At 42.4% G+C, this 16,742-nt stretch overlaps 1 protein-coding gene across 2 annotated transcripts in view; it reads left to right on the top strand.

The window, feature by feature from the left end:
• The first annotated feature begins 2,533 nt into the window (after positions 1-2,533).
• Positions 2,534-16,742, top strand: part of Mllt3 (MLLT3 super elongation complex subunit) — a 256,673-nt gene continuing 242,464 nt past the window's right edge. Inside the window, exons 1-2 of one of the 2 annotated variants that reach the window (XM_051188137.1) lie at positions 2,534-2,814; positions 4,151-4,331. In XM_051188137.1, the coding sequence (XP_051044094.1) occupies positions 2,803-2,814; positions 4,151-4,331 (193 nt within the window). In that variant the 5' untranslated portion in view covers positions 2,534-2,802. Of the gene's footprint in view, positions 2,815-3,066; positions 3,243-4,150; positions 4,332-16,742 lie in introns of those variants that run through there. The other variant, XM_051188138.1, reaches the window with a different exon arrangement.

The following is a 16,742-nucleotide window of genomic DNA, read 5'->3' as shown; positions in this document are numbered from 1 at the left end:
TTTCCACATTTATACTTCAAACTGTGAAGATTTTCAAAGTAACTGGACAGGAAATACATTTGCTATAATAATTTTATTGTTGTTAACAGCCAACTTATTAAAACAGTTACAAATAAAAACTGGAAAGACTGGTGTAAATTCCTTTGTTCAAAGTTGAACCTAGAGTATTCCGGGTTGTGTTTTCTTTTTCCTGGTCCAAGTCTTTTTGTTGTGAAGAGGGTCACGTAAGGACGTTGGAGGAAGGGCTCTGTGCGCCATCTACTGGCATGTTTTAAGTCTCCAGTATCTGCAGACTGGGAATTACTTTACATTCAGGGGTTTTAAAGCATTTGTTGAGAAAGAGAGGGTGTTGGGAAAGTCTCTGTCAGATTCTATGATTTATTTATGTTTGCCAGAATACATGAGAACTCAGTAAACATTTTACACACACACAGTGGGGGGTAGGGGTGGGCTGAGAATCCCTCTTACAAATACAAGTCATAATTTCTGGAGAGAATACTCTGGAATCGTAGAAACCACTTTACTAAAAACATATTCACATAATCTTCAGTTTCCAACCTTTTCATTTCAGAGTAATCCCTACAATATGGATGCTTGACAAGTGGTGTAAATGTCGGACCCCCCCCCCCCGTGCACACTTATTTACCACACACAGCAGGTCTATGTGTATGCAAACTTGGTGCTTCCACACACAAACACATGCTTACAGACAAGATGACATGCACTTATGGACTTGGCTGAGAAATATGTTCTTGGAGTTGTATTGAAGTCCCCCCCCCCTGTCAGATAACTCTGTGCTGAATCCTGAAGGGTGGGAGTAACAGTTTTAGGAGAAACACACTATTCGAGTTGGAAACTTGTTGCTTTGGACTTGGGTGGAAGTGGTTGATCCTATCTGATTCCAGTCATCTAAGTCGTTCATCAGTGGGAAGAACTGTACGTGTTCAAGGAGGACCTGGGGCCCCAGGCAATCTCCTTCCGTTATTCTGAAGTTTTCAATTCAAAGAGTTGTGCTTTCATGGTCTCTGGGCTCCAGGAAAGGAGGAAAGCAACGAAGTTGAGTCAGAAAGGGGAACAGAGACAAAAGGACAGGGAGAAAAGAAGTAAAGAAGTTGGCGATCCGGAGCAAAAGTGTAGTGAACAAAAGATAAACTCCGGAAAACAGCCGCCACCAAACCAGTTCAAGAAAGGAATTAAGAGCCAGAAAGGTACAAGAACTTGATTTAACGAAACAAAGTCACACCCATCTTTCAGTCACACCCATCTTTCATTTTCGTATCTCATCTAGATCTTATCCGTTTCCTTTTTAAAGGTTGTCTGTGTTTCTAGAGGAAGCTAGTAGCTTTTTTCCCCCCTTCTTCTTTTTTCCTTTTTGCTCCCCATGTATGGCTTGATAGTCTATCCATGGCCACAGAAACAAAATACAATGGGAGCTGAAGCATTTGTAGAAGAGCGACTCTGGTACAATCCTGCAACGGGTTGTCACCCGGGAGCCTAAATGGATTAATACCCAGAGATGGATTACGTTGGCTGTCACCAATATGCCTAAAGATTATAATCCAATTTATGCACATTACAGTCAGTATTAAGTTTATCTATTTTAAGGCTCCCAGTCGCCCCGTGCGTCCTTAGAGAGAGGACAGACCCTGATGCAACCCAGCAGGTTGTCAATGGGGGAAGCCTCTCCCTGAAAACAACTAGGAAGGTTGTTCCCAAAGGGTCTTCACAGGGCACTCCCAGGTGTCTCGCCTTCACCTGGGCATGGTTTTGTGAAGCTTTTCAGACTGGGATCACTAAGGCGGGAGACGTTTCCTAGGAAGGAAATGGCATTCTTGTTTCGCGTTCATTTCATTTTTAAATTTTCAGTGGCGGTGGCAGGAGGGCGGGGTAGGCTGGTGCCAGGGAGCAGACGGGGGTTGGGGGGGGGTGTAAGGAGGTTGCTACGGGCTGTACAGAGTCCCAGAGATTGAAATTTGGAGGCTTTTTTCTTTTCTTTTTTTTTTTTTTTGTCGAGTGGATTTCTCTCGCTCTCTGTTTCAGTAAGTTTGTTTGGGTGTGCGTTCCTACGATTTCAGTACAAACCCCCACACACAAAATCTATGGCGATAAGTAAAAGCAAGCTCGCTCCCCCTTCTCAAACGTGCTCACTATAGCCAAGGACTTGATTTAACAACCCCTTCTGCGGCGGCTGGGGGCTCCAGGCAGTGGCCACATTCCAGCAGTTTTAATCCGTTTTTTATTGTAGGGCGAACGGAGTTTGCAGAGAGGCCGGGATGGCTCCCCAGCCGGCCGCTCTCCCAGCGCCAGGCCTCCTCCCTCCATTTCCTCCCCCCTCCCCAGCAGGAACCTGTTACTTTAAGCGAGGCGTTCCAGTGTGGCGCTACGGGCCGCCAGGGTTTCAGGAGGCGGCCGCTGATTGGCTCTTTCGAGCTCCCCCTGGCTTGGTCGCTCGGCCTCCCCGCGCGCTCCGCCCCGCCCGCGCGCCCTCCCTCCGCCCCGAGAGGCTCGAAGCCCGGGTGTCAGGCGCCACAGCGCATGCTCCGGACTCATCCTCTGGCCCCGGAGCTGCTGCTGCTGCTGCTGCTGCTGCTTTTGCTTTTGGGGCTGAGTTTAATAAGCGAGCGAGCGAGCGAGCGAGAGAGCGCGGGGTGGGGTGGGGGCAAAGGCAGAGCATGTCCGCCATCTACCCTCCGCTCCCGGGCGCGCTCTCATTCATAGCAGCCTCTTCATGAATTACAGCTGAAGGGGGCGGGGGAGGGGGGGTACCACACAACACCCCGGCAAACCTCCGGGCCCCCAGGCATGGCTAGCTCGGTAAGTACATGCAAAAATAATAATAAAAGCCCCCCTCCCTTTCCTCCGCCCCGCGCCGCCGCAGCCCAGACAGCGCCAGCGCTCCGCGGTTCCAATTAGAGAAAGGTTGGTTTTGCTCGCGGGGAGCTGCCGCCTCTCCCTCCTCCCCACCCCCCCCCCCGGCGCGCGCGCACACACTCGCACACTCGCCGCCACCCCCCCCCCGCGCCTCCCGCCCGCCTCGCCTCTTTGCAATCGCAAGAAGCGCACTCACACTCCCTCTGGCTCACACGCGCGCACACACACACTCACACCCGGTGGAAGGAGGCGAATAATAACTCAGCCATATTTCAGCCGCCGCCGCCGCCGGGAGCTGCAGGCACGGTCCGGGGACGCGGCGAGCAGCCTCTGCGGCCGCACCTCCGCCGAGCGCCGCGGCCGCCACGATGGTGCGTTCTCCGCGGCGCGCGCGTGAGCCCGAGTGTGCGGGCTGACAGCAGCGGGGCTGCTCGCAACTTTGCCCCAGCGGCCGGTGTGCGCGACCGGGGCTCGGCGGCGCTCAGCAAGCAGCCCTGCCTTTCTGCATTTCGTGGCTTTCTGGGGCAGGGGGAGGCAGGAGGGAGTTTGCGATCACTTTGGCTCTTGAAAGTGTGCAGCGGGGGCTCGGTTGGGCTGGCCTCGCGGGTCGTGGGGGGCTGTTCGCTGAGGGGTGCGGGGTGCTTTGAGTTATGGATGCCTCGGCGTGTTTTCGTGCGTGTGTGTGTGTCGACGTCTCATTCTTGTGCATGAACCCCGTGGTAAGAAAGAACACGGGAGTTTGTGCCCATCAGCAGAGGCTGCTTGTAGTTTCCATTCCGCCTGGCACCGCGCTCCACACGCACACACACACGTACACAAAGACTTCCTCGGCGTGTGCCTGTCGCCGCGGTACTTTCGGGGAGGGGGCTCGCCAGAACCCTTGGTCCCCCATCCCAGCCACCTCCCCTCCCACGCCAGGAAAGCGCCCCGGCATCCCCTCCTGATTGTCTCCTAATTTGTTACCGACGCGTTTGTTGTCCTGTTTGGCGTGGTGGTCTTATTCTCCCTTTTCCCCCGACCCCCTTCGCGACAAGGGGTAACATTCCGTTACAATCCCGGCCGCTGTGCAGCGGCGCCCGGGGCCCCTGCGGCCGGGCTCGGGGTATCTGGGGGTGTGGGGTGTGCGCGCCCACGCGCGTGAAACGTGGATGCAGAGGGCACTGCCGTTTCCTTTTATGTGCGTTTCAAGGAGGAGGGAAAAAAATGTCAGGCGCAATGTTGAGCAGCGAACGGTCGCCTTCCTGTTGTTCACGGCTGTCTCTCCTCCCCCTGCCCGCAGTGTGCCGTGCAGGTGAAGCTGGAGCTGGGGCACCGCGCCCAGGTGAGGAAGAAACCCACGGTGGAGGGCTTCACCCACGACTGGATGGTGTTCGTGCGCGGCCCGGAGCATAGTAACATTCAGCACTTTGTGGAGAAAGTCGTCTTCCACTTGCACGAAAGCTTCCCTAGGCCAAAAAGAGGTAGGGCTCGAATACAAAAGAGGCTTGATTAAAAAAAAATGTCTTTGCTTGAGAGGAAACAATCGCGGGGCCCCGGTGCTACCCAGGTCGTTCCCGTACCCTCCTTCCCGTACCTCCCCCCCCTCCCGGCGCTCAGGCCGGTCTAGCCTGGAACCCCGGGGCGCGGTGTCTTGGTGTCCCTGCCGCCCGCCCGCCCGCCCGAGCGCGCAAGCAGTCCACTTGGGCTCCGGGAAAGTCAGCGCATAGAAAGGACCGTCAGGTGTCGCGTGTTTATTCATCCCAGCCCTCTTGGGTTGCTGTGGGTCCTTTGGGGAAGGTGCAATTAGTGACTGGGTTTGGAGCTTTGGAGAGTGGGGCTGGAGGCAGTACACAGTTTGTGCCTTTTCTTCCCCTCCTGGAGAAATTGAGATTTACCTGTGTTTCTAGCCAAGAATGCACTGGAGGTAGTTATTGTTCCCTTTAGAGAAGTCAGTTCTCTAGGCTGTTCTGGCCTCTGTGTTTGAGCCACTAGGTGCCAGTTGCTGTAGACTCTCCTTTTGGGAGTTATCCTCCACCTCACCTCACCTCAGTCTGGGTTTTACTAGTAGGGGGACTTAGCTCCCCTTTCACCCCCCCTCCCCACTATGAGGCATTTTACTGCTCTGTAGATATCGAGCACATTCTTAAGTGTCTTCTGGTTGGGTACTCACAAGGGGAGGGGGCTCCTTTAAGGTTGAAAGCTAAGTTTCAGGCAATGATGTTGTTTTGCCCTATTTCTTCAGTTCTTTCTACCCTTGGTCCTCAGTCATAAAGTCGGGTTTGCATACTCTTGCTGAGGCTCTGTGAATAAAAAGAGCAGTACAGTTTGGGGGTGGGGTGGAGAAAAGGGGTGTCATTAAAACGATGTTTGAAGAGGCTTTGAAAAATACTGGTTTCTATTCCCTTCTGCCTCTGGAAAGCTGCTGTCTGGTTGTTTTAGTTGGATTACTGGAAGTAACAGTACAAATACAATAAGGTGCTTTGTTTGTGAGCAGCTTTATTTATCTAAGTCGACACAATGGTTAGTAGTTATCTTCCATTTGATCCGTAATCTTTATTGGCATCTAGAACTCCTGCAGTTTCTTAGAGTAACATCATAATAAATCCATTCTGCTTAGAGTGATGTGGAAATTATTGAACATTCAGGGGTTGAATAAAGAGAGGAGAAAGGATGTGTGTCTTTGAGGTGGCTGTGTTTGTGTTTATTTTTATTTTCAGTGCCTGTATAATGGGAAGTAGGATTTTATTTTTGTGCCTTTAGTGGTTAGGTTTATAGCTCCTTTCCAAAACTTGAGCAGTTGAAATTTTGATGGGCTTTGTTGAATGGTTAAGGAATACATTTATCTTCTAATAGAGGTAGGAATATGCATGACCTGTAGGAGGTAACATTTAGCATTGTTGGCATTTTATATGAACATACGGACAGAAACTCTGTAGTTCCTCAAAGCCTTGACAAGAATGTACATTGCCAGGCTGTCTGCAGGTGATTGGGGATGATGTTTGTTGGAATCTCTCTTCCCATGTCTGGAGAGCCATTGCAGAGGAGTTTAAACAAAAGAAAGCACCTTGGGAGCTCCTTGGTACCCTGGTACTGCCACTTGGCTGCTGTTCACTTCAAGGCAAAATACACTTTTAAAAAGCAATCTTGTTGTGTTAGGAAAATCAACTCAGTAGTTAGAAAATGTTTCTCTTAAGGTAACTTTGTTTGGGTACCTCCATAATGAACCAATTGGCATATAAAACCAAAGACCCTTTTTTCTCCTTCCACCATTTATTTGATTCTGTGGGTGTGAATGGTGATGCTGTATTTGCTATACTGAATGATTTTCTGTCCAACCTGAGGGAAGGGTGTGTGTGTGTGTGTGTGTGTGTGTGTGTGTGTGTGTGTGTGTGTGGTTGCTGTTCACATGGCACACACCTGCAAGGTGTGTTGAGCCCTTAATAGCAGCAATGTCTTCTCAATCTCTAGCGAGGGGCATTTGTTGATTGGACTTTGTAATTTCAATTCAGTTCTCAACTGTGGAGTTTCTTCTTTATGTAGTCTATAAGCCATTGTTTTAAAATGTTTATTTTTGGATTTTTATTTGTGTTGTGTGGTTCCCATGATGTGACAAGTCCTGGGAAAAATGCCAACTTCTATCGCCCAGGAGAGACCTTGTCATACTGTAATTACAATGATTCAAATTGCTAGAGGTTTCACTGTTTGTTGGGAATAGCTAGCTGTAAACTCAAGCAATACCAAGTGTGCTGTTCCCTGGGATCTATTTGTTGACTTACCAAATCCTTGAAAATGATAAGAATAAATGAATAATATTGCTAGGCATTTATAAGGTTTCTCCTAGTACCTTTTGAGGTGCTGTGCCTTGCTCTATAGTGGATATAATTGATAGGATGAAGTTTAACTAATTGGAAATCAGAGGAACTTCAAAAATGAATTTGAGAAAGATCTGAGTATAGTATGTTAAAAGGAAGGCTTATACCTAAAATATTTGTAGTGACAAGTTAATGCCCTTGCATTATATACAGTAGCTAATAAGCTGAGGAACCCCAGATCTGAGCATAAACTGTTCAGCCATGAAGATGGATGAGTCCTTAGCTTTGTAATCCTTGGTTTAGAAAAGCAAATTGATTTTCAGGTTGATTTCCTTTACTTAACTATAATATTATGAGAACTTGTAGAGGAAGAAATTATAGTATTTTTAACTTGTTGCCAAATGAGAATTATATATACCATTTCAGAATTGAGCTAATTGGATTTGAATTAATGAGGTTTTACTTTGTCACAAAGACGTGTGGGAGACCTTTAATTTGAAACTACTGGCACACAGTCCTAGAGAAAGAGATTTTGATGAAATACTGAAGTCTAGAATATCCATTAGCTAATGAAGAATAGGAAGGTCAGAGTTGATACATTTTCAGACTATCTATTTGCAGGAAAAGACCATATCTTATGTATTATTACCAAAGATTTATGCTGGTCTGATATGACTGAAATGAATAGTTATATTCAAAACATTCCATTTAAAATATTAATGTTTTCATTTTCAGTCAGATCTAAGTTTCGGTGAACTTCCAATTATAGCCATCCTTACTATTGCAATCTGTTCTGTTGACATTTATGATGTGAAAGCTGTTGCTTATTATTTTATGAAAGCTAATTTGGCCACTGGTATGATTTGATAGCTTTCTATTTCTCGCCTTTAGTCCTTTGAGTGGGCAGATAAAACATAATCAGAATACCCTTATAGCTCTTCTTTGGTTTAGGAATTTGTGATTACCTTTATTATATAGCTCGGATTTGTGTCTCTTAAAGTAATTTGGATAACTTTTTTTTTTTTTTAAATCAAGGTACCTAGTATTTGAAGGTTTATTAGTTGAGGACTTTGTGTATACCCTACATATTTTGTCTTTGGAGGCATTTAAAAATGTACACATTAAAGGAATAAGGATGGGCAAATCTCAGTTGCATATGGTTCTGATGGGAATTACACTGACCAGAGACCAGGTGAAGCAGCACCACCACACCTTCCGAGCCACTCAATGGAGGAAATTGCTGGAGGAGTCTCATCTGTGGCTGGTGGAAATGTCAGCCGGGCATGGGAAGTTTGTAGGGCATTTGGCTAAAATTGATTACCTTTTCAAATTTTTGTATCATCCAACCCAGCAGATTTACTAGGAATTTTCTAGTAGGTACCACTTCGAAAGTATACAAACAGATCAAATATTTCTAATGACTTTTTTCATAACAAACATTAGGAAGGGAGCCATATAGGGAACTTCAAATGAGCACATGCAAATGATGATAATGTATGTGTGAAAAGTGGCAAATCTATATGTAAATGTCAGGACATCTTAAAGAACTGTTAACTGGTTAGGCAACTTGTTGTTCAGGTAACCCATTAAGGAATGTGCCTCCTCAGATTGCACATGGACATGTGTGTGAAGAGAGTCTGGATGCTGGGCATCGGTCTTGCCAGTGGCTGCCTTCAGCGGGTGCTTCTTATGTTAGTGGGATGGTATTTTACTTGAAAAAAAAAAACAAAACAAAAACAAAAACTAAAAACAACCTGTATGTTTAAAAGATCATGATGATCATATATTACTCTGTAAGACTGAAGTAGAAGGAATACAAATCTAATATAAAAGATTTCCCTTTAAACAGATAAGCATATAATTAGCTAAGAGTGGTCTTTAACTATGAAAGAGGTACTCTTGCTTCATGGTGAAGAGGAATAAGGGCTAGAAAAGACAGACTTGTGCCCAAAGCTGGATTAGGCAACAGCTTGGGTCACCATCTTTTTTGTTGTTGTTGTTCTTTTTAAAATTTAATTTGTATTATGAGAATAGCTGTAAAACTACAACTTATAAATCCAAAGTTAGATATGCCATTTTTCATAAACTCATGAAATTTCAGGCTGTATTCTGACAAATCAAACTTCAGAGGGTCTTTCTGTCTAAAAGTAACCAACCTGTGACCTGTCAGTATCTACTGTTTTTTTTTTTAAATAAGTTTATTATTTTATGTGTATTGGTGTTTTTCCTGCATTGTGTGTCTGTGTGAGGGTGTCTCCTCTTGAAGTTACATACAGTTGTAAGCTGCCATGTGGGTGCTGGGATTTCACCTGGGTTTTTTTCAAGTGCTCTTAAACTGCTGAGCCATTTCTCTAGCCCAGTATATGTTGTTTTAATGAAAAGTATTTTTAAACAACAAAAATTAGGGAGAAGTAGCATGTTTATGGTATAAATGTCTCTATATGTTTCCTCTATATGACCAGTGTCTACTATATCCATTGCTGTATTCAGTCAATTGTGTTGCTTCATGTCACACAGCCCCAGATACACTGTGTACTACAAATGCAACAAAGAAACTTAGAGCCACTTTGAAAAGAGCTATATTGTCCATTCGGAGAAATAGGTCTGCAGAAGACACTCTAGACTAATATAAACTAGGCAATTAGCATACAGTCTGGATGCCTACCAGGTACAAAGTGAATTCTCTTTGTAGTCATTACTATTGTTGCCAATAATAATACTCATGTTACAGAAGAAGAAACAATAGTTATTTCACTGTCTCTTTTCACAAGAAGATACTCAAATTGGAGTTTGACTGAATGCATTTTATAGATGATTTTACATTCTGATGATATACTCTTTGTATCATGCAGAGGTTTGTTAGTACAGTAATTATTTTAGGTGGCCCCTGTAGCTTCCTCTCTGAACTAAGAATGGTGAGGTACCAATTGCTTCTATAATTTTACTTTAGAGATGGCATGACTGACTCTCTGTCTCTCTCCTCTTCCTCCTTCCTTCTCTTCCCCTTCAGGAGGACCCTGGTTCAGTTCTCAGCACAACACCAGTGGTTTCCAACTGCCTCTAATTCTAGTTCTGAGGATTCAGTACCTTTTTATGGACTCTGCATGCAGACCTGTGCAAACGTGGCAAAATACTCAAGCAGACCTACACATGTAAATAGATTTTTTCCCCCTGAGACTGGGTTTCTCTGTGTAGCTTTGAAGTCTGTCTTGGAACTCACTCTGTAGACCAAGTCATTCTGTGACTTGAACTCACAGAGATCTTCCTGCCTCTGCCTCACAAGTGCTGGGAATAAAGTTGTGTGAAACCACCACCTGCTTGGCCTGGAACTCTTAATGTACACAAGGCTGTCCTTGATTTCAGAGATCCATTTGCCTCAGCGAAGGGCTTAAAGGTATACATACAACTAGCCCTACTAATTAATATTATAAATATAAATACATATATATATATAAATACATACATACATACATACATATATACATATATACATACATAGATACATATATAATACAAGTGTGTTTTGGGGTGATTAGAAAACTTCTTAGTACTGAGGATAGGCAGATGAGCATTTCCACTTTCATAGAAAATCGTCTTTACATTGCTTAGTTTCAGAGCATTACATTAATTATGAATTTACCAGTTTTTGTTTGAAGCTTTAGCTTGCTCCCTATTATGATTTCATTTTGAATAATGTTGAAGTGGATATCCTTGACATTTTCCTGATTTCTTTTTTAATAGGGGAGATAAAGTAAAAAAAGCATATAGATATATTTTAAGGCTGGGTGTAGTGGCACATGCCTTTAATCCTATCACTCTGGAGGCAGAAGCAGGAAGTTATCTGTGAGTTCAAGGTCAGGTCAATCAAGGCCACATAGTGAAATCCTATCTCAAAAACAAAAAGTATACAGATTTAGGGTTTTGTATGTGTTCATAAACTTTCTTCTAAACAGTATAAACTTTCTACTTTGTCCTTACTCAGGGCTTAGAGGATAATCCAATTTCCTACATGGTTACAAATACAAAAAGAAAAGAAGAAAACCTGTCAATTTGTAGCTGAAATAAATACTTTAATTTGCATTTATTTGATCAGTAGTGTCAGAGACATTTTAATTCACATGTATGTATTTACTGTTTACCTTTTGTGATGTGCCTGTTTCATGTTCTGTGTAGTTCATAGTTTCTTTTTTTTTTTTTTTCTTTCTTTGAGATAGGGTCTCAACTGTACAGCTTTGGCTGGACTGGAACTCAGTGATCTACCTACCTCTGACTCCCAAATGCTGGGATTAAAGTCTTTCACTATCATACCTTACTCATGGTTGCTTTCTTACTTCATATGAAAATATAAAGCATTATGCTTGGCGGTGGTTGCGTACAACTTTAATCCCAGCACTCAGGAGTCAGAGTCAGTTGGATCTCTGAGTGTGAGGCCAGCTTGAACTACAGAGTGAATTCCAGGATGGGTTCCAAAGCTACACAGAGAAACCCTGTCTTGAAAAACTAAAATAATAATAACAAAGAAAATATAAAGAATTATATCACAAACACTCAGATTTGTACTACCAAAAAAGAATATTTATATTTTTATCTTACTTAGTTTCTTGTTTCAGTTCTAAAGAATTGTTATAGGTTTTAGCCAAAGGTTTCTTAATGCTTTCCAAATTTTTCTTCTACTTCTTTAGCCTTTCTTTTACCCTGTTTGTCTACATTTGTGTGCTTACATTTTGTAAGTGCTACTGTAAAGTCAACATGGTGGGTGTCCCTACTGACTAAATTTTTTTATTTTTAAATTAAGATACAATTCACATACCATAAAAGATTTCCCTTTACATTATACAACTGAGTATCCAGATTGTATACTCTTTGCCACTATATACAAGAACACTTTCATGAATGAATAATTTAGCATCTTGTGCCTTCTCTCAGGATGGTGTTTTTAACCTAGCCACCTTTCAGCTATAGAAGTCAGTTCATTCTTTTAATGTCCTTTCCCCAGGGTTTTGTCATGGGAATGCGTTGTGTAGTTGGTTTTACTTTTCCCACATTAAGGAATTCTGTCCTCTGCAATGTGCATCTTTGTACCTTACTTTGTGCACATGGACCAGAGTTTGTAAATCATCCTAGAAGTAGAGTCATTGATTGTTGATATGTGTATCTTTATTTGTACTAGATGTGGTGAGAAATGAGTTTCATTTTTTTCCTCTAAATTTTTGTCAGTATAGGCTATTCATATGATATTCTTGATGCATTTTGATATATAATAGAAATGAGAATTTTTGTTTGTGGTTAGTTTTTGTTCATATGGGAAGTATTGTAGGCATTTTTACATGTTATTTAGTGATCATATTTTTTGTTTGTTTGGTTTTTTTGAGATAAGACTTTGCTGTCTATTTTAGGCTAGCCTGGAACTCATCTCAAATTTGCCTTCATCTTGCGATCATGAGCCTTCCTTCTAGATTCTTTTTTATTGAATTCTTTTTCCTTTTTTTTTTTTTAATTTTTCAGAAATTGATTGGGATGTTCTCATTGTTGTTGTTGTTGCTTTCTATAGAACACTAATTTTTTATTTGTGTTGAATGCTCCCCCCCTTTTCATAGCTTTTTGTGCTGTATGTTTACAAGGTACTAATTTTGTCAGGTTGATCTATTTAATCTTGGCTTCCTTTCGTTTTAGGATCTTGTTTGTAGTTGTGAGAATTTGCTTAACCAGCAACTTTTATTTGTATTTGCAAGATAAGCAGAAGGCTGGGGAGATGTATAAAAGAGATGTCCCTGCCTCCAGTGAGCTTAGGGAAGGAGATCATGCTTGAGGTTCTTCATTTTTTGTGTTTCATTTCTTTCTTTATTCATCTGGAGAGAGCTTCACATAGCCCAGGCTAGCTTTGAGTTGAGAACAGCCTTGAACTTCTGATCCTCCTGCTTCCCCCTTCAAGTGCTGAGTGCTAGGATTCCATGTATGTGTTAGCATACCCAGTTTGTGTGCTGCTGGGGATCAAACTTAGGGTTTCTTGCCAGCTGAGCTGCTCTAGCTCTAGCTCTCTTTACTTTTGATGAGACACTTAGAAAGGTGTAGTGATCTTGCATGTAGACAGAATGAGTCATAGTGTACCTGTGGGAAGAGAACTGGTAGTAAGTGGAGATCATTGTTTACTTGTGAAGCATCGAGCAACTGTTCACTCATATCAGCAGAGAAACGTTCAGTAATAACTGCTTCTACAGACATGATCTAGGATTTAATTACGTGGTAATGACCATGGTAGGTAATAGTCTAAAGGAAAAAGTACTGTGGCAACTTTCATATAAACTCAAGTTCCTTTTATGGATTGATTTAAGATATTCTCTTGGGTGGGGGCTGGAAAGATGGCTCCATGGTTAAGAGAACTCGCTGCTTTGGGAGAGGACCCAGGTTCAGTTCCCAGCACCCGTTGGCTTCTCACACCTCCTATAACTCCAGTTTAGAGGATTAGATACCTTTTGCTTCTGTGGACACTAGGAATGGAGTACATATGGCACACAAACACACATGTAGCCAAAACATTCATACACATAAAATAAATACTAAAAATGAAAATTTTCCTTGTGCCAAAGTCATTGGGAAAGTTGGTGCATGGTGGCCAGCAGCCTTCTCCTGATGGCTTGTCCCCACTGGTCCCTTTGCCAGTCATGTAGTGGCATGAAGGATATAGAATCTTGCTATAAGAAATACATTTGTGTTACGATATTACTTAACATGTAATAAGTTTGCCATGATTGAGGCCTAAGAAGGCTATCATTGAATTTTTAAACTGATAAGACTAATATTTGGGTTTGATTTACTTAGTAGGTAGCAGAAGAGCCAGTGATCATTGCCATTTTTAATTTAAAAAGGTAGTTTAAAACATTTTTTGGAAGTTAGTTTAAAATTTTCTTTTTTTGTGTATGTGTGTGCTTTGCCTGCGTGTATGTCTGTGTACCATGTGTGTGCATGATGACTGAGGAGGAAGAGGGGCTCCTGGAATTGGAGTTGTGGAGGTTGTGAGCTGCCATATGGGTGCTGAGAGTTTGACCCTGTCCTCTGCAAGAGCAGCCAGTACTTTTAACTGATATCCCATCTTTCTAGCCCTCCCCTCCCCTCCCTCTTCCCCTTCCTCTTCCCTTCTTCCCCTCCTCCCTCTCCCCCTCTCTCCTCCTCTTTTCTCCCTTCCTCAGTCCCCCACTCTCTCTCCAGGGTCTCATATATCCCTGACTCTGCTGGCCTTGAACTCACAGAGATCCTCTTTCCTCTGCCCCTGAAGTGCTGGAATTAAAGGTCTTTGTTTGTTTTTTTGTATCTATGTAGTTTTTGGATATACAACAGTTGTTTTGCTCCTTCACCTTGTGGGTTTCAAGCACACAAGGTGAGTTTGGCAGCCAGCGTCTTTATCCCACTACTGAGCCATTTTGCTGGCCTTCAAAGTTAGCTTTTTTTTTTTTTTTTTTTTGGGCATGGGAAGGAACCAAAGTTTGCCTTTACTTCTGATTCTAAAGTCAATTGACAAAGAGCAATACTCATTGACTATAAAGTTGATTAGTTGAACTTAGTTATTATGTTTGAAGATTGGCATTCTCAGACCCAAATACTTCTTTTTTTTTTTTAAATTAAAAAAAATTTTACTTTTTTCAAAGTTGTTTTTTGTTCATTTGTTCCTTTCACTTCAGCAGAATTTATCAGTTATGTTATCACCTATGCCAGGCCAAATGTTTGGTGCATATATGGTAATCTTAAGAAGCAAAGTGTATTTTAACAATTTCTTCAAATGTTAATAGTCGTTCAGTGTGGGCTAGAATATGGCCCAGTAGTTAAGATCATGGGACTGTCTTGCAGAGGACTTGGCTGATTCCCAGCACCCATGTAACGTGCTTCTTACCTGCTAAGTCTAGCTTCAGAGGATGGCACCTACCTCTACAGGCACTCACACTCACATGCACATGCCTCCCTCCTCCCAGTTAAAAAAAAGTTCCCATTATAAAAAAAAAAATATTAGCAATGTCTTAGGGAACAGGAAGTGTGTCATGTTTCTAAGCATAGATTTAGTTGCAGGATACTTTTTAATTTTCGCAGCAAAGTTTTGTGTCCACTTCCTTCTCCCACAGAGGGTTTTGGGAGGAGAGGTCTATTTGAGTAGTTCTGGTGTCTGTTCATATTGATGAACATCTAATATACTTAGAATAGTAAAAGACAAGGCCCACCATACCCCTCTCATATCATCCATACTCCCCACTGCATTGCCGAGTAGTGAAAGCTTTCTTAGTGTGGAAGTAACACTGTATTTAACAAACCCTTTTTCTGTTTTGTTTCCTCTTCTAATTCCTCTACTACTTACTGGTGGCTACTTTGAGACAAGTCAGTAATAAAAGAGTTTGGACTTTTGGGGTTTGCTTGCTTTTAGGGATGTGTTATTTAGTGTGCACATGCCATGAAACTGTCACATCATGCTTCTTGTGTGACTTCTATGTGTGCAAGGCAAGTTGCTTGCAGGAAGCTGCTTCTTAAATACAGCATGGAGCAGCAGGTGTCACTTGTCACGTGCTCATCCATGCTGCAGTTTCCTGATCCTGGCTCTGTATCTGACCAATTTTTCTTATATTGCATCAGAGTTAGTCATGGGAACAATACTGGGTTTCTGTATCACTAGATCCTACTAACATGCCTTTATGATACACGTTCTAGAGACTGGAAGTTTGGGGCATTATTGTAACAAAGATAAATAATACAAGTAAGAAAGGGTTTTAGAGTTCTGGCAGTGGCTTGCACCCTGCTAAACTGTGAATTGTTTCTCATTTCTGAAACTCTTCTGTAGCTCAAAAACTGATTGTGCAAAAAACCCCAAAAGACTATCACTTGAATTTAGTGAGAAACATTGTATATGTTGAACCACTTTTTCTAGAATGGGTCTAGCTTTGTTAATAGGCAAAAATAAAACTGCCTCCTTGAGACAGTTTCGTATTTTATATACCTGGCTGACCTAGAAATCATTGTGTAGACCAGGTTGACCTCAAACTCACATATATTTGTCTGCTTTTATTTTACTGGGGTTAATAGCATGCACCACCACACCCAGACCCTCCCTTTCCTTAGTAAAACATTTTTGTGTGTATCTGTGTGCAAGAGTGGGAATGCATGTGTCATGGCATGTGTATTTAGGTCAGAGGACAACATTTGAAAGTCCATTCTGTTCTTTCACCATGTGGATCCTGGGGATTGAACTCAGGTTGTCAGGTCAGGCCAGCCATATTGTCATTTTTTTCTTTAACCTTGATGTACCCCCCATCCTAAAAAATGAGATATATATGTGTGTCAGTGTGTGAGTCTGTGTGTACTGGAGTGCAGTACCCACAAAGGCCAGAAGAGGGTATCAGAGTCCCTAGACCTAGAGTGAAAGGATGTTGGGAACCACAGTGAAGAGCATTAAGTGCTCTTAACAACAGAGCCATTTTTTTTCCCCTAGCTCCATCTTCATTATTTTTTGGTGTGTTTTAAAAAGCTAGACAAAGTTGAAAGATTTGGCCAACCCTGACAATTTTTTTTTCTTAGTTCATGAAACACAAAAAACAGACTTTGAGCTCTAGAAATGAAAGACACCCGGAAGCAGTATCTAAAGGGGTAAGGCCCTGCCTGGCCTGAATATGTCTAAACAATAAAATAGACGTTTCAATCTCAGAAATACTGTTTTTATAGTTTTTATAAAGAACAAATCCATGTTTGTAATTGGTCAAAAAAATTTTTTTATAACAACAATGTAGTAACCTCCATTTGTTAAATACCCATTCCTTATTTTGCTAGCCAATATACTTGTGCTATTGTATTTAATTTTTCCTTTTTCCTAAGGAAAATTATTTGAAAGGGTACTTGTCCCCCCCTTTTTGTGGAGGCTCGAGAGCTCTAGTGTCTCTATGTGTCTAGCCACTAAGTGTCCTACACTGAGATACACCCCAGTTTGGAGAATGTTTTCTTTGTAAATTGATATATGGCTATCAATATTTTATAATCTTATTATAGGTTTTGGTTGTGTTCCTGACTGAATTGATAGTGTTTACATCAACCACCAGCAACTACTTACAG

Source organism: Phodopus roborovskii, unplaced genomic scaffold (assembly GCF_943737965.1).
Source record: "Phodopus roborovskii unplaced genomic scaffold, PHOROB, whole genome shotgun sequence".
In the NCBI taxonomy this organism is placed as follows: domain Eukaryota; kingdom Metazoa; phylum Chordata; class Mammalia; order Rodentia; family Cricetidae; genus Phodopus; species Phodopus roborovskii.
Note: the sequence above shows the minus strand (reverse complement) of the source record. Positions and strands in the feature narration are given on the sequence as shown.